The 27774-nt window shown below is 42.9% G+C and overlaps 1 protein-coding gene across 1 annotated transcript in view; it reads left to right on the plus strand.

Annotated features, from left to right (window-relative positions):
• The window catches only part of CMIP (c-Maf inducing protein), a 132697-nt gene extending 106160 nt beyond the window's left edge, over window positions 1–26537 (plus strand). Inside the window, exons 8-21 of the mRNA XM_065640783.1 lie at window positions 1358–1461; window positions 2036–2140; window positions 3033–3386; window positions 11818–11883; window positions 13146–13172; window positions 13648–13696; window positions 15174–15281; window positions 17749–17865; window positions 18874–19014; window positions 19981–20028; window positions 20779–20925; window positions 22411–22516; window positions 23639–23709; window positions 26231–26537. Of these exons, the coding sequence (XP_065496855.1) occupies window positions 1358–1461; window positions 2036–2140; window positions 3033–3386; window positions 11818–11883; window positions 13146–13172; window positions 13648–13696; window positions 15174–15281; window positions 17749–17865; window positions 18874–19014; window positions 19981–20028; window positions 20779–20925; window positions 22411–22516; window positions 23639–23709; window positions 26231–26284 (1497 nt within the window). The 3' untranslated portion in view covers window positions 26285–26537. The remainder of the gene's footprint in view (window positions 1–1357; window positions 1462–2035; window positions 2141–3032; window positions 3387–11817; window positions 11884–13145; window positions 13173–13647; window positions 13697–15173; window positions 15282–17748; window positions 17866–18873; window positions 19015–19980; window positions 20029–20778; window positions 20926–22410; window positions 22517–23638; window positions 23710–26230) is intronic.
• Window positions 26538–27774: the final 1237 nt, after the last annotated feature.

Consider the following 27774-nt stretch of genomic DNA (forward strand, 5'->3'; position numbering starts at 1 on the left):
GAGATTTTATTTTAGGGCAGTCAGCAACGACATCCTCTTTATGATCTCTTGCACTTTTGTTCTAACTTCTGTTAGGACACCTACATGGGTTAAAAAATTTTCATAAAGTGCAACTGCAAAAGCTATCTTGCAAGGAGTGTCCATGCAATTCAATGGCACCAAATGATACACGAAGCGCACACAGTCTCATGCCATTGAACCAAGTGTATTTACACCTGCCAGAAGGAGTTGTGATAAGTTTAATGATTTTTATTGTAAAACCAACTGTGGAATTGCCCACAGTCCCTTTGCTGGGTGAAGTTACCAGGTAGCAACTCAGCACTTAGACATGGACGAGACATTTTTATGCCTAGGCTCGTATTCACATTTTTGCTAATTTTCTCTAGCTGTAAAACCTATGAGATGTTAATATAGGTTGTGCTATAGAAGTGCCTGAAGCCAAAATAAGTAACGGAAGGTTTTGGTGCTTTGGGAGTGTATCTTCCTTTTTAAAGACCACCAGTTCGTTACCACTGGTGGCATTTCTTTTACATTTCAGTTGCTATTGATTTTTTTTTTTTTTCCAGGATTATTTTTGTCCTGCAGCCAGCTGCTTGAGGAATAGCTGGGAGGGCTGGTTCGTCCTCAGGGGCCCTTGTTCACTTGGAAATGTAGCTGTGTAGTTCTGTAACACCTGTGTAATAAGGTTACACCTGTGTAAATGTGAAGAAATGTGCTGTGGAGTAAAACTCACCAGAGCAGATTTTACTCCTTTCGCATCTAAAAATAGCAGGTGATGTGAGGAGATGCAGGATTTCGTTAGCAGGTGCCTTTCCGACTGCAGGATTGGAAGAAAGTAACTGTCGAGCTCACTTGTAAAATTCACATTGTAGCTGGAGTGAAATCCCTGGAGAAAGAACTGATGTCTGGTTTTATACTTTATCACTTATTGATTGCATGTCAAAAATATTTTCTCTAAAACCAGAAGAGATAATGATGGCAAATGTGGAAGTAAAAAATTGGTTTTGAGTTGCATTTCTGCAGCTATGAGTGGAAGCAAAAATGGAAACCAACCAAAAAAAAGCATTTGAAAATAAAGGTATAAAGTGAAGTGTACAAAAGAAATGTAAATGCAGGTGGGATTTTTTTTTTTTTTTTTAATTAAACACTTGGGGTGTGTATGGGGGAAAGAGGAGAATTGGAAAGCGTGTCACCAGTGGGAAGCACATTACTTCAGCATGCAGCGATCCTGTGATCTTGAACCTGCCAGCAAGTGAAATCAGTTGTGTTTGAGTTGATTTCTTTTGAAAACCCACGGTTTCAATGTACATTGCAGGCATGTTTCACCGTCTTCACTGAATCTCTCCTTTTTGGACAGGATTTTGGGAAGTGCCCTCGGTTGCGGCTGTTTACTCAGGAGTATATTCTGGCTTTGAATGAGCTGAATGCTGGAATGGAGGTGGTGAAGAAGTTTATTCACAGGTTAGTTATATTTAATTTATGGCGTATTTCCAGGCCTGTGTACATGCTTCTCTGTGTTACTTCTCCCAGCCTTGCTCACCAATTTGCTGACTGTTAAGAGTAGCTGCTGCTTTTTGGTACTGGCAAACAGCAAATGAATTAGAAGAGTCCATGAGGCAATGTTTCTGAAGCCTCTTTTGTTTTTTTTAACTAATTCTCAAGTGTGGCTGGGGTTTTCTGCCTAGTTACATACTGGAAGCCAATAGACTTTGCTGTGTGTTCATTCTTTTTTTACATTTAGACCCAGAGCCTTTGCAGAGAGATTCTCATTAAGTTTAGACCATGTAATGCTCCATCACATGTGAGATTTCGGGGGGACTGTAGAGATACCACATCAAATATACTGAGGGTACGGCTTAGCCTTATTCATAAATAAGCCTATTGGGTAGGGATTTACAGGGTTAAACTCTCTTTTATGGCCCTTCTGAAGATTCCCCAAGATTGTCTGTCCTGTTCTGGCACCCCGTTGTGTCTGACTGTATTTGACCACAGAAATCTTCCTGCCAACGATGTCATCTTGGTTTTTGTTTTTCAGCATGCACGGTCCCACTGGGCAGTGCCCCCATCCCAGGGTCCTGCCAAACCTTGTAGCTGTTTGCTTAGCAGCCATTTATTCGTGTTATGAGGAATTTATCAACAGGTCAGTATGAATTCCCAGCTGACCGCGTTACTCACTTCCAAACCCGTGGATCTCTAAACAAGATCGGTGTGAGCATGGGTGTGGGTATGTGGGAGCTGGTCTTTGTTCTCACTCTGCTCATTGCTAGTGTTACATGTGGGACTTCAGGTCAATCACACGTTATGTTTTCGTATATATGTGACTGTATTTGTTACACTCTGTGCTTGGAAACCCGAAAGATACACATGAAGGGTGTGTTACACCCAAAGCAAAGGGAATGGTGAGATCTTGAAGATGGGGTTATGTGTACATGTCTGTGTATCTACAGCTTTGAACATGAGCTGGTTTCACAATGCTGTCTCCATTATGGTGCAGAATTCAATTCCTGACTTATTGCAAAATAGATGCTGCAGTTTTTGACACACAAACCAGTTTCCAGTAGACACTGAGGGTTCTCCTCTGCTATGTTTCCTGTTTGTTTATGCTTGTCTGACTTTACTCATGGTAGAACATGGACAGGGCTTGCTTGGTGTCCAACAAAAATTCCAGACGCGAGGGCTGCAGACAAATGTCTGGGCATGTACTGTAGCCAGATACAAACTTGGGCATGGATTCTGTTACAGCTTTGCACAACTTGGATGGGAAAGTTCACCTTTATACTAAACTGGCATGTCAATTAGAGTCATTAAAAGCTTGAGTCTTTGTAGAGTAGGGGCTACAGAACAGTCCTGTTGGAGCCTTTTAATGTTTTTTAATTGATTTCAGTAATCCGATTCCACAGGGGAAAGCAATCTGGTGGGCTGGGGTGAAATGCAGTGGGAAATTGCAAAAGATCTTGGCCTCTCAGTGTTGCACTATCTCTCCTCCTCTCATGTCTGGCTATTGAAATTATTTGTTTATTTTTAAAATTCAGTCGAGACAATTCGCCAAGCCTGAAGGAAATTCGGAATGGCTGCCAGCAGCAGTGTGACCGAAAGCCTAATCTCCCCCTCCGCCTTCTTCACACAAGTCCTGACCTGGTCTCTCAAGAGGCCACTTTGACTGAATCCCGTCTCAAACCAGTTATTGTCACTTCCAATGAGATCCACGTGGAAGTGGAGCGCAACAACACAGCTAATCAGAAGATGACGGCCAACGTTGGCAATGACAGCGAGCCCAACCTGATTGACTGCTTGATGGTCAGTCCTACCTGCAGCACCATGAGCATTGAGCTGAGCGCCCAGGCAGACAGGATCCTCGGCTGTTATGTTGAAATACTCAAGATGCTGTGAGTAATTATTTTAAACGGCTTTTCCCAACAATGTCATCTTAACAACGGGGGGCTTTTTTCACAGGCCTGTTGTCTTCAGTATCTGTGGCCAGCAAGAACATGGTTATAAATCTAACTCCAGCTCTAGAGAGTCCACCCTTCGAAAGACACATCTGGCACTGCCAATATGTTCTAAAAATAGCATTAGGAAGATGAAAACGGAAATCTTCTTTGTACAGCGAGCCTCAGGCATGTTACAGAAGACAGGATGTTTTTGCCAGTGGTTTCTGTTTTGTTCTTGCCCACCAAAAAAAAAAATAATCCATTTGTCTCCCCCAGGGCTCTTGGGATGGCCTGAGACAGGTTTAGAACAGACGAGCCTGTGCAGTGACAGGCAGCGCTGCTCCCCTGGCTCCAGCAGGACTTGGATGAAGTCCGTGTCTTTCACTTGGGTGTTCTCCCTTCACATGTTTGTAGAAGTTTTACAACCAGCTGAGATTTACTTGTATTAGAGCGTAGCTTTTATTTGTCAACCAGTTGCTTTGGTACAGCAGACCCGTATTAGCGAACGAATGCTCAAATAGCCTGTACAAAATGATGGCTCTGTGGTTTCCTGGGAGGCAAATCCTCTGAAAATCTTCGAGAGGAATATAAAAGAAAAAGTTCTTCAGGAAAAGCTTGTTTTTCTCCTGGATAAATAAATGGAGTGACACAAAAGGTGGACTGTGGAATGGAAGCTTGTGATAGAAATGCAGTAAAACAATCCAAAATAACTTCGTTGACTTTGACAGCCAGCTCTGCTAGTGTGTTGCAGTATGTCTTTGGGCAAACTGTAATATCTCTGCATTAATTAAACAATGTAAGGCTTAATGAAGTAATAGTTGAATTTTTTAGAATACAAGATGCGGTGGATGAAATTTGGACTCTGCTGTAAACCACGAGCATGTGGCTACAGTGAAGTCAAATGCAAATCTGGGTGTACGCTCTTGAGGAATTAATTGAAGTCCAACTGCTGTGACGGAGGGTTTTGTGAAAGTTTTCTCGCGCATTTCTATTTTTTTCAAATGATGTCGTAGCAATTTGCAGCATAATTCTTCCACTCACTGCAGAGCTGGCTTGCAAATACATTCATAAGCCACACTCAGAACTGGAGACAGAACAGGTGAACTCAAGATACTGTTCCCATTAGATTCTTGAGCAGGAAGTTGCTAAAGGTTAATTTTATTTCTTTTTTTCCCCTGGCGTAGCTGCTTCTGCCTTTAAAAATGTTTGCATTAAAAGAGCACAGCATCTGACTTTGCTTCATCTGGTGGCTTCTAAGTCTTCATGCAGCCAGGTGCTATGTTAAACACATCGTGTATTTATTCCTGTGCCCTTGACTCTAAATGTTTTCCATAAACACTGTGGACTCAGTCCTGATGCTGGCTTGGATGCTGACTCACTAAGCATTGACGGTTTTGGCTTCATCATGCAGCTGACACACACTTATAAACAGATTCACGAATGTGCATGTTCTTCCTCAGTCTCTGCAAATTTTAAACATTCGATATGCCAGGTCTCCGTTCCCGTAGAATTTTCTACACAAAGAACACTTATTTCACTCCGTACCTTAAAATAACGTATTTTCTGGTGTGTTTTCTGTCTTTTTAAAAATCGAACTCTTCAATAGCAACAGTGAAAATGGGAGTCGGTTACCGTTATCGCACAGGCCGTGGGCATGACACAGCTTTGTGCCCTTTTTTCGGCTTGTACAATGGTAATTCAGAAGGGCGAAACCCACAGGATGCGCCTAGCGAAGGGCCAGCGATACTGCAAAACTGGTGCAACCTCAAGGTTGCCTCGCCAGAGTCCACATCCTGCTTGAGGAATCAAAACCTGTGAGAATATAAGGTGATTTCTAAGGCAGAGCCAGATTTGGGTTCCCTTTGGTTCCTCTTCATCCCTTGTTTTTTCGGGGGACCTGAAAACATTAATGCTCCTGATTCTGCCACTGGTTTACTAGGAGGTTTTAAATAAGCCGCTTATTTTGTGCCTCAGTTTCCTTAGCCGTAAAGTACAGGTAAAGATTTTGAATGTTGTTTTTTAAACTCTGAAACCAGTGATGGAAAAGCATTGTAGAGAGGCCGGTAGATATTACCAAGTTGCAAGATGATGCTGTTGTGATGCTGATCCTTGCAAACTCAGACTCTTCTTGAACAAAAACTTTCTGATGCACTAAATACTATTACTGTACTTTGAAAAACTGACAATATGAAGAAAGACAATTGAAGAACATGCCAGTAGGAAGAAAACATTAATTATAAATCAACTGCTATCCAGGAGTTGAGCTCGCAGCGGGCAGTCACTAACGTAATGTTCTTATTAATAATGGTGTTAAGCCAAACATAAATAAGTTGCTTAGCATTGAATTTAATTGTTCTTTTAGGTGTCTGACTCAATATCATCATCAAAACAAGAGAGTCACCAACAGTGATACCTTTTTTACATAATTAACTTAGGACAGCAGGGAGTAATTTATTTAGGCAGATTTTAATTCTTGACAGTCTAGCAAATAAGGATTCTTAACAGTATCTTCAGCAGAGGACATTTTATAATTCACTTAACTGCTACGCAATACTTACTTTTTTGGGGAAAAAAGCACTTCTAATATTGATAAAAATGTAACAGCAATTATTTAATAATCACTGTAATACATCACTTTTTGCACAGAGGGCTAAATGTGCAAATTAGAAAGTTCATCTCTGTGGCTGTTATCATAGCATCGTGAACATCTTTGACCCTTTTTGTAATGCAGTTTAGTAACAGAACACAACTATTGCGTGCTGAAGGGAAACAGAAAATTGTGGTTTTAAAGATATTGGCAGGTGATCCAAAGTCTGGGCAGATTTTAAAGCAGGCACAGTCTCTAGTGGAACGTGGTATTTTTGTCCTGCGCTCAAAAGTGGATCAAACTTCTGTGTCAATATTCTCTAATGCATGTGGACTCTGATAGTGGTATTGATGCCAGTCAGTGCCTCCCGAATGCTACAAGTCTTAAACTGGTGTGTAGAAAATGCACTAAATTAATTGAAATCTTTCTGTTCATCGTATTAAATTAGAAGCTCTGAGAGCTGCTTAGCGTTGCCCAGCTCCTACTTGCATGTTAATGTTCCCGTGCATTAGAGAATTTCTTGTACAGCCAAACTTGTGCTTGAACAGCACGACTGCGGTTAGAGAAATCGGCAGTAAAAAGGACTGTGTGTCCTCTTCCTTGGACTGGGTAGCTTCACAGTCTGCGTGTCACCTGAAGGACGCCACCGATTCCCCTGGAAACACCCAGCATGGGGGGAGAACACTTAAACTGTGCCTGTAGTGGCATCCAGACCAACAAACAGCAAACGAAACCGGCTGCAGGAATAGACACCTCGCAGGGAGGCTGCGGCTGTGATGATGTATCGTCAGCTGTCACCCTTTGTCTGTGTTATTTTTTGTTTCCGTGGCTGCCCCTGGTGGCAAGGGTCCTTCAGGTGCCCAAACACTTGCACACCTCTCTGGGGACTGTGTGACCAGGGCAAAGTCGGGTCCTTTGGGCAAACTTGTGCTGCCGTTTCCTGATGCTGCCAGGCCAGCCAGGGCAGGACCTTTCAAGGGCCTTTCAGTGGTGCTCAGTTTTCTTCTTTCAAAAAAACGAGCAAGTCCAGCGCGAAAGAAGGCTGAATGTGAAAAGACACCTCAGCGTTTTGCAGATAGCAGGTTTGTGCCTGATATGATAAGGGGTCTGATGGGGCTTTTTCTCAGCCTGACCTGGAGCCCTGAGCTAAATCTCGTGTCATACAATTCAGAGGAGTTTAGATCTCGAGCCAGGGAAAGAAGGGATAAGGTACATGTATAGGAGGCTTGATCATCTGATATCTTTTAGGTAAATCCTCTGATTTTTGATCTTGTCAGGCTGCTCAGCCTGGAGAAACAAGCTGCTTCCAACTAGTTGCTTCTTGTCTCTTTACTATCCTCTAAAAACAGAGGACTCAGGGCTCACCGTCTCTCGGTGGCAAGACCAACAGCTTTCCAAACGCAAGCACCCACTGGAGCTTCCCCTGCCTTCTCCGCATTCCTCGATAGGTCAGTGGTGTGCTCTGAATATCCCAAGTGGATTCTCTTATGTCATGTTTATCAGGGTTGCCCTGGGCTGCTGATATGTTTTGGATTGTTTGTCCTGTACATGACATATGGGCAGGTTTGCATTTTGGTGAAAGGTGATCCCGGGGAAGGAAAATGTATTATGTTGGCAGGCTAATAATGACGATGGCCCAAAGGCAAAGTCACTGCAGTTGGGGATTATTTAATTATTATGGTGGGCCAATCCCCTAAAAAAGGTTTCTGGGTAAGTAAAGCTGTGTGCAGCGGCAGGTGACTGCTCCGACAGCCGTCACCCCATAGCACGCTGAGCCCAGCCAAAGCACGCTTCGAACCCTCAGATCGGGCTGCAGGTTGACTGTCGTGCTACTCACCTCAAATTGCAAATCCTGCAAAAATCAGAGCCAGCGAGTATATCAGGGAATCTTTCTCCCCCTCTGGTTTTATAAGGCCAGTCCTGGGATTTAAGCTGTGTGATGAGCATGAGGGCTCAGCCTTTGAAGAGCTCGGAAGGGAGTTTGTCACAAGCGCGGTCCCGAGCTCTGGTCCCAGCAGCTCCGCGCCACCTCCTCCTCCTGGTAGAGCCTCTTTGTCCGGCTCATCCCGGTGGTTGTTAACTGCAGCCACAGCTAATCCATTTCCCTTTCTTTCCTTGTTTCAAACACTCCTGTCTTGTGTTAGAGATTTGAATGGACCGGGGCGGGGAAAAAAAAAAGCAACTGTCTGAAATGAAAGATGAACGCAGATGAGATGAGCACAGACAGAAGGAAAATGTTTTTGAAAAGGGAATAGGTGGGAGGAGGAGAAACACTGTAGGCTTTTAATAAGCAGTTTAGTTTTATTCTTGTGCTATGTTTGTTTCGTGTTTCCTAGCTCAGATTGAAGGGATTACAGGTTGTGAAGGTTTTATGTTCAGGTCCTACTCATGTGACCAAATTCTATATATTTCATAGGAGGTGGTTTTCTCCCTTTGTTCTCCTAGGAAAACAGGCTGTGGTTTATTTTCACTGCCCTCTCACAGACCTGCTCTGCAAATGGATGCAGTATGTAATCTACAGCTTCAAGAAAAATCAGAGTGATATTGTCCAATTCTGTCTGCAGCGTTTCACTTGGTGTTAGACTATTACAAAGCAGCTTTTCTCTTCCTTTTGCAATTTCCTTTGAAGATCAGCCATGAAAAATTGATTGGTTCGCATTATTACTAATCACAACTCTCCAGGTTGCTCAAGGAGGAATTTTAGTGGTGTAGCACTTCACCTGAGATGTCATGGGAACTAAGCTTCCAGGTGGGTCTCAGCTTTTAAGCTTCTGTTAGGAAAGATTTGTAGGTGCTTTATCCCATGTGATGTGAAACAACTTTAATACCTTTGAATTTCCTACCTCAGCATTTTGACTTTTGGGTCTCTTCTGCTCAAAAATCTGCTCTTAAAGTCGTTTGCACCTACCAATAGAAGTGTCATTTTTAGAGTAAAATCAGCTAGTGGTTTAGAGGACAGCACTGCAGGACTGCCTGCTTTTTGGGGTGTAAATGGTAAGAGGAGGAGCACACATCATCTGGAGCACAGAGATGGATGTTTGAGCAGAGGTGTGGTGCCAGCTCCAAGTCAGAGTAGTTCCTGTGGCCTGGGCTGTGTTCTCACACCTACAGACACAGCAAAGCCCAGAAACCTCTTGCACTTCTCCTGGCTGCAGCTATAGATCCGTTACATCATCTGTCTCCTGCAGAGACCTGGTAGGTAAACAAGAGGCTTTCAGATTAATCTGAACACATCGGAGTTCTTTGTCACTGACCGTTTAATTTGTCTGTAGGTCAGAAACAACAAATAGTCTTGTAGAGAGCCTTAATTAATCAAAGCTTTGTCAAAAGAACCCAGAGGGCTCATCTTAGAGCTGCCATGTCAGAGGTTCCCTTGACTTATTTCAGTTTATATGCCAAGCCCCATCCTCAGGTGTTTTGCGATACTCACTTTACACAGATGAAGTGGAAAACAACCCCTTGTAATGAAGCCCTGCTTCATGTCTTACTGTTCTGAGGCACTAACCAAAGTTGATCATCTTCCTTATTTGTTCAGTGTCTAAGCAGGTGAGGGGGTTTTTTTGTCTCTGGAAAGAACTTTGTAAATGGGTGATCGCTGAGTGCTCTGTCTGTAATGTACTCATGCTCATTTGAGGTCAGTGTGACACCCCTTATCTCAGAGTTGCTCCTAATTTAAACCAGAGAACAGAATTTTTGATGGAGGAGAAAATTTGGCTCAATGGCCTCTAGTGCAACTGGCATGGGCATGAGGTTTCTTTTTTGGATTACTGTGGCTTCACATGCACAATGCTTTAAGCCTCAAATGCTAACGATAACAAGAGGAAAATAAACAAGTTGTATTTATTAGGGGACATTGCCAAGACTCTCAAATGTTATTTGCTTGGTGTTTTAAAGAGAACAAGCACTGAGATTTTTGCCTGGCCAGTGCCACCTCAATTGCTAACTGGCCGCCTTTAAGCCTTGTATCTGAGTGCTTTCATGGTTATTTAACAACTGCAGGTGGAAGAAGAGCTACTAACCCATCCCACATTGCTTTTTTACACATTCACCTGGTTTTTAGTATGTTGAGCTGCTATCAGATCACAGTAGTTATTGTGGCTTGGTTACTTGCATGAGATATTATATGTATTTGTAACCTGAACTCATACTGCTCTTGGGCAAGTGATAACTGCCTCCCTGGTTGATTTTTACATCATGATTATCCCTACAATTAGGATTTCTCTGCCAGTTGCTTCTTAAGAATACTCTGCTCATGCACATGAGCTTTCTTTGTGTCCCTAAACAGGCCTTTGTGGACTGTCCAACGTTGTGTATTACTAGGTTAGGGAAATATTTGTTTTATGTGGTTCAAAAACTGGATGAGACTTTTGGAAATGCATCCATCTCCAATTTCTCTGGGCTAGAACCTTCTCTTTGCAAAAACTGCATTATTTTGGAACGGCTCCTGTGCACATGTTGTCTGTTTCTAATGCTATCAGTAGGCACTGTCCATCTGAGAACATTACACTTCGTTCCTTCCTACAGAAACACCGCACTTTCGTGCCAAGTTTGCAGTGAGCTGCAGCCAGTAACGTGGCTTTTAAAACTGAAATCTGAAGGATAACAGCAGTCGGAGGAGATGGTTCGCTCTTGCACATTGTCTTCTACAGACATCCCAAGTTGTTTAACCTCATATGAGATTTACTCCGGTTACTTCTGTCTGTACTCGTTGGTATTAATTGGAGTGAGAGTGGCCCAGAAAGCAGTGGTGGGATCTGGGCTTTGGCTGGTGGGTTCCACACCCCATTTTGGTGCTGACTTAACCAAATTCTCTTTATCTTCTGTGTTCTTCACTTCATCCGTTTTTACAATGATCGTATCCTCTGCGCAATGCCTTGGAAGGGCAGTTAATTAGCGCTAACTAACCACTGAATGTTTGAGATCATTTGAAGGAGAGGGGTCAAGTGCCGTTCCTCCACGAGAAGCGGTACCTGCTTCACCAGGTGTGTGCGAGCAGCTGGCGTTTTGCAGGTGGATTGAGCCGATACGCTGCCAGGTTGGTTTGCACTGACCAGCGCATGCTGTAAAGCAAAATATCCTCTTTATCCTAGTTCACATGAGCATCGCCTTATGGACGACTCCTTGTAGAAGGACAGTTCTGTATATTGATGGCAGAGACAAAACCAAATGCATCAGCTGGGAGCTGTGGTGCTAAAGCAAGAGAGGAGACACTTGTTACTGGGTCAGCTGGCCTGAGCTCTCTGCTGTCGTTGTCCTCATTTGTCCTCTTTCACTCTTAATTTGACGGTGCTTCCTTCTCTAGCTTCTTCCCTCTTAAGCTAAAGACTTTGTACTGTTTAAACTGACCCATTCCTTTGTGCCAAGGTCACAAATGGATTGGGGAGGTGTTTTTGTTTTTACAAATGGGCTTATGTCTTTTAGCAAAAAAAAAAAAAAAAAAAAATCCAATTAAATGCAGAGCAGAGCTGTAAATAGCAATGGCCTGGTAATTGCTGTAGCAACTTAGATGAAAGTATTACTTAGTGATTAAATGTCAACAGGTTTCATAAACAGCAAATGTCTTTAAGTTGACATAAAGAAGGCCTTTCTGGAGGTCATTGTAAATACCAGATTTATTGTGCCTCATTGGAGAATGTACTGAAAATGATAAGGGAAATGTCACTGTAGATCTTCGGAGTGTCTCAGTAAAACAGAAGGGTTGTTGGTGCATGCAGTAAAAAGCTTTTAACTCCTTGAACTAACTGTTGACAAACCACATTTAATACTTGGTAACATATTAATAAAATGTTCATTTTTCAGGTCAGACTACGATGACTGGAGACCAGCCCTGGCCAGCTTGCTTCAACCTATCCCATTTCCCAAGGAGTAAGTTTGTGCTGCTTTACTATTTACTGGGTTATTCTTGTTACTGTTGTTTTATGGTGAAATGTTATGTCAAGTAAAAACTGATGGTAATGGGAGCTTTGTGCCTCTACTATTGATATAGAATCTAGAGTTGATTTTGGCTGATGCAGAGGGACGTGAAGACTTTTATTGTCTTTCCCCATTTCTCTAAGATGCTCCTGAAGAGAAAAATGGTGAACTAGAGACAGGCAGACAGGAAAGGGAGGAAAGCTGGTGAGGAAGAGAGTAAAGTAAGAGATTTAGAGGAGGACGATGCTTTACTGGTGTCACAGAGACTCTTATCATTTGTATTTTGCATTAAATGAAGAAGCTACCCTACGGATCAGCCAAGCTCCCTCGGAAACCTATTAATGAACAGTGGTGTTTATAAAATGTAGACCTCCACGGACAAACATTACAACCTATGATTGTACAATTTGCTAGCTTATCAAATCCCCTTATGACCTGATGTCTTGAATCAGAGAGGTCTAATCCTCCGTGCCAGGTTACCTGGGCTACGGCGAGAGCTCAGAGATAGGCAGCAGAGACATCATTTACCTGAGTCCTGGGGGAGGTGTAAACCACACCATGATGCAAGGCACTTCACAGAATGACCATTAACTGCTTTACTGATGTGTGATGTTAATTAGTTGTGACCATACCTTAATTGCATTGCAATTAAAGAATTCACCTGGCTCTTGGAGGGAGCCAAAATTCTGTTGGTAATTATGGAGCCCTATTTTAAGTCTTTTACTTACTTTCTTCTGACCCAAAACTCCCACTGGCAATTAGTCAGAGCCTTGTCTAAGACAGGACTCAGAAAAAGCTACAAGATTTGTTCCAATTTTTTGGTGTTTGGGTTGGTTGGTTTGGTTTGGAGTTGGTTGGTTGGTTTGGTTTTGTTTGGTTTGGATGTGGTGGTGGTTTGATTTTTTGGGCTTTTTTTTGGTGGGTTTTTTGAGCGTCTTTTCGTGTGTTTGGGTTTTTTTGTTTGTTTGTTTTCCCCGTTCCTTGCCCCCCCACACCCCCCAATTAATGAAGGAGACTTTACTTGATCTTTTGGAAAAATTATTCATTTGTCTTGTGGGCTGCAATTGCTTAGCAAATTCTTATTATCTGGAAAAAACTGAAAAGTGACTGTTTGGGTTTTTGGGTTGTTTGATTTTTTTTTGGTTTTGATTTTTTTTCCCTCTCTCCCTTCTCCCAAAACCTCATACTTTTCTGTTTTCTGTTTTAAATTTTAGGGCTCTTGCACATGAGAAGTTCACAAAGTAAGTTTGCGGGGCTTGTTTGTTTTTATTGAAGAGGATAATTACTTAAAATACTTGTACTAGTCAATAATAGCAATGATGCATTATTCAGTATTGTGTCTCCAATGGTTTTTATCTGTGAGGGCTTGTAAGCATGTTCTGTTAGCAATAAAAAGATGTAGTTTTCTTCTAAATTTATGGTGATGGCAGGAGCCCAAGGACTGAAGGCACTGGATGCTTATAGAATTTACAAACGAGTTTGTCACTGCACATCTCTGAAAGTTTTTCTAGGCTATTGTGAATAGACAATGTCTTTGGTAATCACTTGTAGACCTCATGTTTCCTTCCTGTGGAAGCAGTTCAACTTGATTGTCTCTAAAGTGCATGAATATATATTGTTTAAAGTGTAATCCAAGAGAAACGTGACACATGTGAGTACTGCAACCAGCAACTGCTTATTCTTGCCCTTTTAACTTTTTTTTTTTCTTTTTTTCAGGGAGCTGAAATACGTGATTCAGAGATTTGCAGAAGACCCGAGGCAAGAAGTGAGTTTATTGCCAGTTTTACAGAGAGTATTAATTGGAGGGATTGCAATTATACTTGTTCGGAAGATCTCTCGTTGAGTAGTTTGGTTCAAAACATGGTGTGGTTTTGCTGTGCTTAAGTCTCTTAGGGAGTAATGGCCACTCAGGCCACGTGGTGTAAATGTGTTGTAACCTCCTTGTCTTAGGAGGACATCAGTTGATGTCCTTGCTCCACAGTAAACTTGAGTGAGAAAGATTTCCCCACTCTGTTGAATCTCTCAGTTTTTCATCTTCCATACAAAAAAAGGAAAGCAAAATCCGTGGATCCATGCAGCTTACAAAATAACAGGTTTTATTTAGCTGCGTTTCAGTTCCATTGTGTGCAAATGACCGTAATTCTCATGAATTAGCAGGAGAAAGGGGGTGGGAGGTGTGTTACTGGAACGAGTGCGTAGCTGTAGCCTCACGGTGTCTGGCTGCTCCGTAGCTGCACGTGGGGCTTGTTCAGCATCACCAGCCTTGGCTGAGTCAGAGGGAACTTCTCATCCGCATTAATTTTTGATGTTAGCATAAAGGGAAGAAAACTCTCTGAAACTCTGGGTGAGGAGGCTGTGTCGTCATCATCATTGCCCAGAACTCCTGGTTTTCCTGGTTTTTAGCTTTTGTGAGCAGTCGTCATCCTCGTCAGATAAGAAAGATGTCTTGGCTTAGATGGCACCAGGACTTCATCTGTCACTAGTGTTACATGCCCAAAGGAAAGCTCATGGAGTTTACCTCCCTCCCACCCCCCTCAAAAATTGAAATAGAACATCTGTCTCTTCAAGGGGGTAAAAAACCCCAGCTTAATTATGACTCCTGTTAAACTGTGGGACTACATAAAGTAATCTCTACAGTGGACCACATTTAGACTAAAGGTTGCTCACTGGTGCCAGTTTTTCTGTGCAACTTCCATCTTACATATCCTCGTTGAATCTTCCTTGTGGATTTCTTTCACCCTGACTCTGGTCAAGTTTTATTACAGCAAGACTAATAGGAATTTTTAATTATTGGAATGAGCAAGACATCAGCCACTGCATTTGGTATGCAGATCACATCAGAAGTACAGACACACATGCTGGGAGGATGGGGGAAAATGGCAGAAGCTCAGAAATCTGGGTCTTTGTTGTTGTTTTTTCGGTGGTTCTGGGTTTTGTTTTTGGTTTTTTTTCCCAAGTGAAAGGAGCTGTTCTAGATTATAGCCATTTTGTGTTTGATCTGTGTAAAGGGAATGAAAAAGGCCACGCAATTAGTGTTGATACAACTTCCCTACTTATTTATACTGAAAAAGGGGATTCTGTGAGCAGAGACTTGCCTGCAGCTCTGTAGATGGGAATATTAACCATGAAATTTCCAACGGGGTCCGCGATTTTGCAGAACTACTTCTTTTGGCCCAGTGTGGGAGACGCTGGTGATTGTTGGCAGGAGCTGTAACCTTCCCAATATCTTCACTTTTTGGCAGGTCCACTCCTGTTTGCTGAGCGTGCGGGCTGGCAAAGACGGCTGGTTCCAGCTCTACAGCCCCGGAGGGGTGGCGTGTGATGACGACGGAGAGCTGTTTGCCAGTATGGTACGTGTCTGCAATAATGTGAGTTTAGTGACGACTTTGCAGTAAGTAGCTAATGTGTAGTAGGCTGTAAGAAGATTTACTTGCTTTTGTAAAAAAATGAACAAAATCATGGTTCTGTAAACCACAAATGAAATCTAAATCTTATTATCACCAAATCCATTGAACTTTCTTGCAGTCACAGTTTGGTTAACATGTTAGCTTTCTCTTTTTGAACTTTAATGTGTTTTTTCGCTGGTGATGTAATGCACAAACCCATGCATGTATATATGTGTGCGCATACGTATGTATTTTTGTATTTATAAATACATGCGTTGGTGTGTCTGTATAAACAGCTCTCTCAAAGAATATGGAACACTGGCAGACAGACCATTCTGCACATCCACACCTGTAGTTTTCATTCGTAGGCACCTCTGGAATTCAGAACAATAGTAACATTGAATTAATCAAAGGATGGATGGATGGATAGATGGATAGATAGAAAAATGTGTTAGCAATTTCTCTGCCCAGTTACATTGTTGTGGGGAGGTGTAATTAGAAACGACCATTCCATGTCCTGCAGTTATGTTACGCTTAGAAGGACTAAACAGAAAAAAACAGCTTTTAATCAGTGATGCTGGCACTGCCTTCCTGTGCAACCTGGCTCAAGTCACGTAGGTCTCGCTGTGTCTTAATGCTCCATATAGCAAGTAAGACAGAAATTATATTATGTCCTTTCCCTGGTAAGGGCAAAAACATTTGTTGAAGTTGACTGTTGGGTATAGAGGGAGGAAACTGTCAGGGGGATCTACACGTTGCTGAATGTTTTGGGACATAAAGAACATGCATGTCTGTCTGTACTCTTAACTTAAAACTGGGTAGATCAGATAACTTTTGAAACCAATAATGGACAAAGACTGTTCACAAAAGGTTTAATCCCTCTTCACTGATTCTGTGTCTTTTTATGTTTGAAAAGAAAGTTTCTTCAGAACTGTAGGTTTTTTCTTGAGAGCTTTTGTGGTCCGAGATATTTATGAGCATCAGGAGATGGCACGCGTGAGAAAGCACAATGCAAACACACTTTATATGCGCTACCCTGTGCCCTTTTGCAAGGATGTTGATAAATACTTAAAGAGCTGCTAACGACTAACCATAAAGTTTGAAAAACATCCTGTTCTGAGATGGGCCATACATTAGTGTTAGCAGCAGTTTGTTTTGTCGCTCAAATTAACCTCCAAAAAAGCTTAGAGATAACTGCATGAAATGAAATCCTTTTTGGCCGAAGCTTGCTGTTTTTAAAGGCCGCCTGAGCTGATGGATACTTAAGAAAAAACGATTTTGTTTTTTTCGAAAGACTTTGCTGGTAATGAAACCATGAGGAAAAAGAATTGCATAGTAGTGCATGATCCACAAAGAACTGACCCCATCGTGGCATGGTTGTGATATTTTCAGCAGTATTGAACATAGTCCAGGCAATACCATGAGCCAGGGGTTCCACAGGACCTATTTACACACTTATTGTAGAGTAGTACTGATGTTGAGTCTACATAATGGAGCTCTTACTGCTTCAGGTCATTGGAAACTGCGAATTCTCACATAGTGCTCTGCCAGCAATCTGGTGCATCGGCTGTCTTGGCCATTGAATGAGACTTTCATCTGGGAACCCCAAATTCTCCACAGCTAATCTCTAGGGCTTTTAAATGGGAAAGGTTATTGCCAACCTCTTTTATGAGAAGAGACTCTCGTATTTGATTTGTACAAGTGGTTTTCCATTTCCACCGTAAGTATGACTATGTGACATCACCTGATGCTTTCTGGAGCTAGGAGAGAGTCTGCAGGACACTTCTGTCAGCTAGTGGACTCGAAGAGTCTTACTCAGGCAGAGTTCTCAGCATTTCTTTCCTTTCAGGGAAAACTGAGCAAAAGGGAAAGCAAAATAATGACCCAAGAGCATGAAAGCACATGAAGTCATCTCTGATGTAGGGCTCAGGACTGCTGGATTTTCTTAAGGCATTCCTTCCTTTCCCAGTCAGCTCCTGTGGGTTCGCTCTGAACGGGTGATGTCGCCCATCACCAGCCCTTAACCGAGGCTCGTGCTCAGCCAGCAGATTGCCGGCACCACCGCCTTTCACCTCCACGTCCAGCCCACACAACCCTCGCTCGCCAGCTGGCATTTCCAGAGAAACCCAACCGCAAACAGATGCGAAAGCAAAACCTCCGGTGGTTCCCCTGGGGCTGGGGGTGATGGCACAGCTGCTCCGCTGTTCTTGGGAGCCTGTGTCGGATCAAGCCCCTGGGCTGTCAGCTGAGCTCCTTTAGGGACGAAAACCACCCCATCCCTCAGATCTCACCAGGCATCACCTTTTTCAAAAAGCCACTTTCTTTAGGTTTGTTGCAGATACTTATATATGACTGTGTAACAACGTCCCTTCCAGAGGTATGTGTGTTTCTTAGGCTTACACCTCTAATTTTAGCTCTGTTTCTCAAATAGGTTCATATTTTAATGGGATCCTGCTATAAAACAAAGAAGTTCCTGCTTTCACTGGCTGAAAATAAATTAGGACCTTGCATGCTACTGGCTTTGAGGGGTAACCAGACGATGGTGGAGGTAAGCCCTAAACATACGTAGTCATATAGATTTACGTGCAGTATCCAGATTCGGTTTCATGCCGCCTTTCCCAGAATTGGATCTAGTGGAATTAGAGAAGCCGAGTTCAGGTTTGTGTTGTATCAAACACCAGCAGTTGTGTTTCTCTTGCTGAAGTGGAACAGAATATTGTTGTTCTGCGGATATGAGTGTGAGTTACATGAAAGGTGGGTGCAAGAATTTTTTGAGAGAAATTATTTGCTATAATTCAGTTGGAGAGGCTATGATGGGAAATAAATGACTGTGATAGTACAGTCTGTGGCGAGGCATCAGAATTCAGAACCACAAGGTTTTTCCATTACTAGAAGTAAATGGCCTTGATGGTATCGGCTGTGGCAAGGGGTCGGAATTCAGAACCACGAGGTTTTTCCGTGACTAACTGCTTGGTGCTTGTCTTGCCACCTGCAAAATGAGCAGTGCACAAGAAGTGCATTTACAAAACCTTGTTTACTTACATTAATATACTCTTTTTTGTGCTTATGATTGGTTATTTTTGTTGCACTAATAGTTTGTACATACTTTTCTGGATTTCTTTGGCGAAATTTCTTGATAAATGTCATTGTATATTTTAAATCGAAATAGATGGTGGCTAAATAGAAACTGGAATATAATGGTCCTTGATATTTTTCATTAAAGATTATGGAGGGAATAAAATCTTTGCATTTGAATTGCAATGGCATGAATGTGGCATGAAGCCATCTTCTCAGTCAGAATGAATGAGCACTAGTGGAAGACAGGATAGACAGTCTGACTCTCAGAGACCAGAGTTAATTCTTTACGAAGAAAAAGTTGGTTTCATGTATTGGGAGGTCAGTAAATGTTACTAAGATCCTCTAACCTAGCCTGCACAATGTATGCTCTAAAAACTTACCCGGTAATTTAAACCAGCGTGCCCAGTGTAATTAATATATTTGGAAGAAATTGAATGCAAGCACTGCAGTGACCACTCTTCTTTCATTCTGCTGCTAGATTTTGTGTTTGATGCTGGAATACAACATCATCGATAATAACGACACCCAGCTCCAGATCATCTCTACCCTGGAAAGCACAGACGTGGGAAAGAGAATGTATGAACAGCTGTGTGACAGGCAGAGGGAGTTAAAAGAACTGGTATGTCGCCCTGCACGCGGGATTGCCATAGCACATTGTGGTCTGTACGCTCCAGAAATGGAGGTACAAAAGAAGGGCAAGCGGGGCGTGAAATTCCCGGTTAACAACAGGATGGGAGCAGTATCTGGAAGGTTTTTCCTGTGAATATATATATATATTCTGTGTGATATTTACTGATGTGTCTAATCCATACTATGTTTGTGAATGATATTCAATAACCTGCTTAGAATCTATGGGGAAGAACAAAGGTGAAAGCCTGCTGTCTTAAGATCTTACAAGTCAGCTTGTCAAATTCTGCCACCTTTTGACATATGAGTAGCAAATGGTTCTAGTGCTGGCCAGCATTTCTTAATGCTCTGACATTCACAGCATTTCACTGAGGTGGTCTTTAGGTCTAGTTCTCAGAGCTAGCGCCTATAAGAAAAAGATTTTTTTCCTGATTTCAAAGACAGAATCTACAGATTTAAGATAGATCTGCTCTTATTAGCACTTTTTCACCTATGCAAACATACCAACAATGTTCCTCTTCCTTCTTTCACCTTTATATTTGTCTTCCTTAACCCCTGCTCCCAGCCTGAAAAGTATATGCTTTTTTCGAAATCAAGCAAATGACTTTATCAGCTGCGTAGTCTCGCCCCCTTGACTAGTTTAGTCCAGCATTTTAAGGCTGTTTCCTTTAAAGTGAAAGTAACCAAATAACGGCAGGCTAAATCGGACAGAACGCTGACCCATGGCATGAAGACCGTTAGCTGTGGTCAGCGGACGTCCCCTGGGTAGCAGCCGGCCTGCATCTAGCACGCTCCAAAAAAATCTGTCCGTGCGGAAAAAGCTGGGAAGAGGTGGAAGGGCTGGCAGGGGGCTTTGAAATCGGAGCAGGGTTTGTTCTACTGAAGAGCTCGCTGTACTTCAGTTGGGCTGAAATGTAGAACGGCAACTTGCTTAACCAAAGTATCTTCTCTCTTACAGCAAAGGAAAGGTGGTCCCACAAGGTTAACACTGCCCTCCAAATCCACAGTAAGTTAATCATATCGATAGGAAAACAAGCTTTATCTTTCCTGTTTAAACACTTGATGTATGTTTGCCATGTGGCACAGCAGTTTTGGTCAGTCGAGAGGGGAGCCATTCCGCTCGCTCTGTCAACACAACTGGAGTTCACGCAAGTGAGGGCACATTTCTGCTCTTGGGTCTGTGCAGCGGTTTCTAAAGCCGATACAAGCATCAGACATTCAGATTTGGAGCTTACAGTAGGATCTAATGGTAGATTTCGGGACAGAATTTTACATTAAAAAAGCAGACTTCACAATGTCCCATTTCTGGATCTTAGACATGAAAGTCTCAAAGAGACCCATCACTGTTGCAGTTAAGTCTAGTGTAAACCCAACCTAACCCAGCTGAGGCCAGGTAATGGTCCTGAACACAGTTTGGATCTAGAACTTACGGTGGAATCTTCATTAAGTTAAAAGGCCCATCTCCGACATTTGTTGTTACGCTGGAGCCTTAGCGTCTCGTAAGGATACACATGCAAAGAAAATTTTTGTCCTAATGTCTGGGCACATTTTTCCCAGGGTGTGTGAAGCAACGCTGCCACAAGAGCACAGCTGCTTGCCAAACAGACAGAAACTCCTCTATGTGGTTCTCTATTTCTGTAAACAAGTGGTGTCATTGTGCAACTCTTGCTGGTTAACAGCATCAGGGGCACCACTGCAGATGGTTGCAGGCTGAGGAGTCAATAATCTGTCTTATCAATCTGGTGTTTGCTTTCAGGATGCGGACCTGGCCCGCTTGCTAAGCTCGGGATCTTTTGGAAATTTGGAAAACCTCAGCCTGGCCTTTACCAACGTGACAAGTGCTTGTGCTGAGCACCTCATTAAACTGCCTTCACTCAAGCAGCTCAACCTGTGGTCAACTCAGGTAAGTGCTTTGCAAACTGGAACTCGGAGCAGGAACCAGTGCTGACTAATTCTGAAATTTCACATTACGTCAGCACGAGAGGAGTGTGTGAAGAGGCTTGCTTAGAATGAGTTTGTCCTCATGCTCTTTTTACCGGGCCTTTCTATGGTCTAGCTCATCTTGGAGGCTGATTTTTCTTTTTATTTGTTTGGGGTTTTTTAAAATTTTATCTTAGTTATAAAAGGGTTCTGTTATCTGGGGTTTAATGTTCCTGTTAGGCATTGTTGATACTGTGTACTTTACAGTACACGTGCTGCTGGTCATCTGAGAAGCGCTTACGCTTTCACCCATTTATGATGAAAAAAAAATAATGCCGTGCAGCTCATCTGGTCAAGCAAAATACAGCATCTGTGTAGTGTAGGCAGTGAATTGCCCTGAATGCTGATCAACCAGAATTTCTTTGAAAACAAGAGCAACAAAAAGAAACTCAAAGAATTAATAAATAGGAGGAAACTATAATATCATGAGAATGTGGTGATTTTGTAAGCAAAAAGAGGCCAAGTTAGCTGAATAAATTATTCAGCTGCTAATTGAAAGAGCTTTTAAAATTAATTTTTTCTTCCACGTTTCCCTGCTGGTTTTCATCTCCGAGGTTCTTCACTGAATAGGTTTTCCCCATTTTCTGTTGGCACCTGTTGGCAGTGCTTGCTGAAAATATTATTCTTCTCAGGGCAACCACAAAAAGCAGCTTTTTCTTTTTTTCTTCACTCAAATGTCATGTAAATATCTTGTTTTCCTGACTACTTTTGTACTCCAGAAATTTCCTCTTTTTATGTGAATATGAAATGAATCTGATTGCTTGCTTGTTTTAAGACCGTCTTGTATCTCCTCTAGATTTGTCCTAACAATGTAACTTTTGGATTTTAAAACTTTGATGCTTGTTGTTCAAAATGAATTTGATGTCACTGGAAAAAGAGCCTGCTTTTTCTGTGTGGTTTTTTTTTAAAGAAGTTTAGATTCTGTTTTATTTTTGCGATACCCTGGTTTGCATTAATCTAGAATTTAGAAACACCAGAACCCAAGTGGGTCAATGGAACAATTACCAATCAATAGTACATTGTTCTTGAGACCAAAATAGCTAATTAATACCACTTGCGTCATGCTTTTTTTTTTTGTGATGTGGTTGAGAACTGGCTGAAACTGCCATAACCATCTTGTATAGCCTGGGTGGGAGCTCTCTCATGCGAAGTCCAGACTTCAAAGGCACTTTTCTAATTAAACGATGGCCTGTGGTTAAGTGCGTACAAGTCACTTAATTTTTCTGTTCCCCGTCTGCAAAATAGGGATAGAACTATTTGCTTTCTCTCGTCTCATTTGAGATTGCGGTGAACAATCAGAGTGTGGCTTCGAGGGCTCATCTGCAAACCTGGGTTCAGTGTGCCCTGTTTGCGCTTGCCACCAATGTTCGTGCGCTGGTTGAAAATAACTTTTCTTGTGCCCTCGCAGTTCGGAGACGCCGGGTTGCGGCTTCTGTCCGAACACCTCACGATGCTGCAAGTGCTCAACCTGTGCGAGACGCCCGTCACGGATGCGGGGCTGCTGGCGCTTAGTTGTAAGTCACCAAAATAAGCTACGGAGGAGAATTCTGTGGGTTTAGAGGAATTCATGTGGGTTCAGACAGAAGATCGATTTCTTGGCTACCACAGCGACGCTTCCGCAGGGATTTAGGACAGGCCGTGGTTGTGCTTGGGTTTAAGCTTTGCTGGTCCGTGGCTGCTCAGCTGCAGGCAGGGGACGCGGGACGGTGATCTGAGCCTGACGGCGCTTCGTGGCCTCGTGTGGGCTTTTTTGTCCCAGACTGTACTCTGGCTCTGGCTTCTTGGCTCCATCTCACATGGCGACCTGTTGCCCTGGGACTTCCCAGCTTTTTCCGCACACCCTCCTGTGTGTGTCCCCTCTGCGGGGGGGTCTGACCTTGTGCTGCAGGAGGGGAAGATTGCATGGCCACGTAGCGACTTATTAGTGAGTTTAGCAACCATGCAGAGCAGGTTTCATACCCTCTCTGGCGTGTTCTTTTTTTCCTTCTTTTTTTGGGGAGGTGAAACTCTCACTATTCTTAATTTAAACAAGGCAAGGCAGAGCAAGGACATCTGAGCAGTGTTCGGGATTCCCCTATGCGCTGAGAGCCGCTTGACATGCCAGAGTGAGACCCGTTCCCACATCCAACAGCGTATTATAGACCTCGCCTGTTGGGTTTAAAGGGCTACTTTAATAGGCTTGATCCTACACAGACGTGCCAGACGGGCCAGTAGTTATGGCTCATCTTAGGAAACTATTCTGCTAAGTACTGGAGCCCAGAATGGAAATGGTGGGGGGAGGAGAGAGGGAGGACTGCCGATCAGCACGGCCCCTGCGTGCACAAGCAGAGCGCTGAGAACGGGCACTGCTCAGAATAATGTGCAGGAAACTGATAATAAGAAGTTGCCTAAACTCCTTTGAAGTTTGCAGACTTAAGCATATGCTTAATGGCCCTTCCTAAATGGGGACTTTTTCCTGGATGAGGGCCCAAGCAGCTGTTTATCCATTTGTACTTCTATATTTTACACTATTCGGCTCTTTCTTGAGAGTACTGCACATAGTCATGTCGTGTTTATGCTTTGACCTACTGTAAGCCAGATATGTTAAGAAAATGTAGCGTGATCATAAATATCTGTATGTGTATTTTCTCTTTTAGCCATGAAGAGCCTGTGTAGTTTAAATATGAACAGCACCAAACTTTCAGCCGATACCTACGAAGATCTCAAGGTATTTCTGAATTGCATCTACTAAAGATGAGAAGTAGCTGGCCCAGGAGGATTTGTAGATCTAGCAGGTGCATGGTGGTAGTGTCCAGCGCAGAGAACTGGCTCCATGGAGTGTGCAGCAGGAAAGTCATTTGAAGAGAGTGAAGTGGATTATTTTGGGGAGATGATGACTGAAAACAGCATTCTGAGGTTGCTGGCTTTGATGGACTCAGGAAACATTTAATATGCTGAATGGATGAGTATGAGATGGAATCAGAAACTGAATCTTTCTGCCAGTGCAGTCAACAGTAGAAGTTTCATAAATAGGGGTACATTGGTTGTTTCTGATGAGAATAGACAGGTAAATTCTAGTGTGCTCCTCCAAAGCCGTGTCCCGTACTGTTAACAGGACCAAAAGTAATGTGGGTGAAGAGCATTACGGAGCTTTGATTCAGAATGCAAAGGGAGAATTAAAAACATTGAGGAAGGTGCAAGGTTATCTTGACTCTGCTTGGACTAGAACTGAGCTTTAAACAGAAACACCTGCACAAACACCCAGTTCCCGAGTTTGACATGTGAGATGTCTGGTGTTACCATTTGTACATTGAATTCGGCACCACTTTGGCAAAACGGTGTAAAGATCTAGAATGTAGCTGTGGGAGGGGAATGGCCCCAGGTGGTTTCACACAAAGACTGCCCGAGAGGCGTTGGCTTTCGTGACTTCATGTGGACTTTGTCTTCACTCTGATGTTGCGTGAGTCGCATCTCCCAAAGTCTTGCCTTATAAACCCAAGCACTCAACATGAAACTCCACTTAATGTTGTCCTGTGTGTTGAAACCTTAGATTGTGCCGGATTTACTCGAAAAGGCCACAACCTTGGGTTGAGTTTCGAACTTGAGGCAAGTCCTGAAAGCGCTCTGCTTTCAAAATTTGCTGCAAACCTACATTTTTGGTTCTGGCTGTGGAGCCAGGGCTCCCCCAGGGCCGTAGTTGCAGTGCCGCGAGTATGCAAGTTTTCAAAACTTGTGTCACAATTGTATATGCAAAGAAGAAGTCCTTGGAATTAACAGCTGGCCTGCAGATGGGTTCACACAATGGAGCTTGTCTCAGGCCCCAAGCATTTACAGACAATCAAGGTCAATGCTGTATTTGGCCCAGGGCTCTGAAATCAAGTCTATCAAAAGCCTCCTCCAGTCCTACCCCTGCTTCTGAGCCCCTTTGCCACGATCTCCAGACCAAAACTCATTTTCCTAACCAGTTCCCTCTGCTCTGCTATTGCATTAACAGTCCTTAGCGGCAACACAAGACAGTGACTTGCTAGGGCAAACAGCAAAACTGGCTGTGAGCGAAGTCATGATGATTGCGGAGAATTAAAAAGTCCGAGAAAGCAGGCACGCGTCACTCTTTCCCCTCTCGCCTCTTTCGTTGAGATTTATCTTAGTGGCCTTTTTTTTTTGTAGAGCTCTGTGTGTGTTCGAAGGGAGGGTAATAGTTTCTCTGCCTGGAGCACGTGGTCGTAGGTCTGTTGAGAACAGCTCAGACTTCAAAGAATGTATTTTTGATACAAATCTTTCCTTCTTCTGCTCTTGGTCTGCGAAAGGGTTTGGGGCACAAGCCAGTGATGACATTTCCTCTCCGCTCCATCCCCCACCCCACTAACCACGCTTGCACACACACAGACACCCACATATGTACCAGGCAGGCTGAACCAGACAATAAATAAACACCCACCACTGAAGTCATTATTGCCTAACTGAAAAATTATTTGCTGGCAGTGTCTGTAGGATTATGACTTGCTCTTATCAAAATATGCGTGCACATAAATCAGGGAATGAGGTAATAATGACTCTTAGAAACTTCCAACTCCTCGATTATGCCCTAGCCTAATTAAACGTGTTTATTTGTTTTGAGAGAATTAGCCATACAATTATGGTCAGCGAGCATGGAAATGGGATCAACAAGCAGGAACAGAGCAAACAGCCGATTCGGGTCTGCCTCGCGCGGGGTAATTCAGGAACAATATGTCCAAATGCAATGGAGTTATGGAAAGGAGGCCACATAGACACCAAAAGTTGCTAACACTCTCCAAAACTTTTTTAATACGTGGAGGGAAGAATCAAGCGATGACTTGGTGTGGAGGCCGAAGACGGAACGCGCGGCTGGCTGCTGCAGGTTGAACCCACGGCCTTCGCGGCTGGAGTTTCACAAACAAATTTTTGCTCAGCATTTGTATAAAAAATAAAGATCGGGGCGCTGATCGCTGGTGCGTGGGTTTTAGTAGAGCCGCTCGGTTTTGCCGCAGGTGTGACTTAACCTTGTGTGTCTGCAGAGGCTCAGCATCGTGTTTGCCCAGTAACACCAGTTGCTCCAGCTCTGCTGAGCTCAGCACTGGTTCTCTGAGGGGTCGGGGTCGTGGCGCATCTTCCTGCAGTTTGTGGCCGGTAGATAGATCCCCCCGGTTTGCTGACGGTACAGATTTGACAGGAACTTTTTTCCTGAGCGCCTGTCACTAATTCTGACCTTTTCTTACCCTCCCGCACAGGCGAAACTCCCCAATCTGAAAGAAGTGGACGTCCGCTACACCGAAGCCTGGTGAACTCTCCCTGCCTCCGACTCGCCTCTTTTGCTTCTCACGAGAAGGAAAAGATTTTTAAAACAGAGAAAAACAAAACCGGAAAATAACTTTTGGCTAATACCTGTAGAGCAGTGAGTCCTGGGACTTGGTGGTAGGAGTCGTGGTTGTGGGGTAGAGGGGTGACATTGTGTGTGTTGGGGGGACAGGGCGAGCCTGGACCCAGCTGGATTCTTTCAGTTTTGTGATTTTGGAATCAACATAATTTAAATTGAAAAGGAGAAAAAAAAAAAAAGAAAAAAAAAAAGAAAAAAAAAAAGGACTTTGTAGCAGCAAGAGGATTATAAAGAGGAAAAAAAACACCTTTGTGGGTTTTATTTGCCTTTGTGTTTTATGCCGTGTGGAGAGAAAAAGAAAAAAATTCATTTGTCATTATTTACCTGGGTTTCCTTGGCTGGCACCCATCTAGTCAGAACTCCTCTTTCACCTGTTTTGCTCCAGAAAATCAAAATTACAAAAATCTCAAGAGAAGAAAACCAAAACCAATATGATTTTCACCTCCCGCCGTGTCCTTGCAGTTGTTATGCAAAGTAATTTTGTTGTACATAAGATTTACATAATGCACCTATTTAAGAAAATGGTTCACAAATAACAGGTCTGGGACCTGTCTTTTATTTATGAATTGTTAATTCTTTTACCCTTTTTTTGCGTATAGTACTGTATAAACTAGTTTGCTGTCTTGTTATTTTTTTTAAAAGGAAATGTCCTCCTTGAAGAATTGCCTTTCAGTAATGCATACTGTATTCAACTCCCTCTCTGTCACAACATTCATCACGTTGTCTTTTTGATGTCAAAATGCCTCAAACGTTATCAAATAGGAAGGAAAATATCTATCAAGGGGGGGTTGGGTGGGTGGGGGGTGCAAGGATTAATAAAAATCACATTTCCTTCCAAAGTCTGAAAACTTTCTTCAGTCTTTTAAACCGTCAGGTTTAAACATGGGAGGTGGGGAAAAGATGTCGTTTGTTTTGCCAATGGAGTATTCACAGAACTTTGTAGATTTTACAAGTTGCCTCGGTTGTTTTTCTGTTTACGTCCGATATTTCAAAAAGAGAAAAAAAAGCTCTCCCTCCATGTTGTGCATCAGCTTTTTCTATTTTCTTTTGTCCTCGTTCTCTCCTCCGCCCTCCCCTCCCTCCCCGTACCTGCTCTGTGCACGCATTGTTCTGCATGTTCTTCTGGGGAGACGGAAAAAATCGCGTTGTTGCTGATCCGATAGCTCTGACCTGTCTGTAAATGTGACTGCTATGTTTTTCAAATTCCACAGTTGCATAGAAGATGATTTTTTTTTAAATTGTGTTTTCTTTTATAACTATGCTGTTGACTTTTTTTTTTCCCCATAACTAGCCTTCGTTGTACAGAGCTGCTTATTTAAAAAAAAAAAAAAGTAAGTTTTTCCTCTCTTTAACACCTTTATTTTGTTCTTCAGCACCTCAAGGTTTCACATACAGCCA

This window comes from Caloenas nicobarica, chromosome 9, assembly GCF_036013445.1.
Source record: "Caloenas nicobarica isolate bCalNic1 chromosome 9, bCalNic1.hap1, whole genome shotgun sequence".
Classification (NCBI taxonomy): Eukaryota; Metazoa; Chordata; class Aves; order Columbiformes; family Columbidae; genus Caloenas; species Caloenas nicobarica.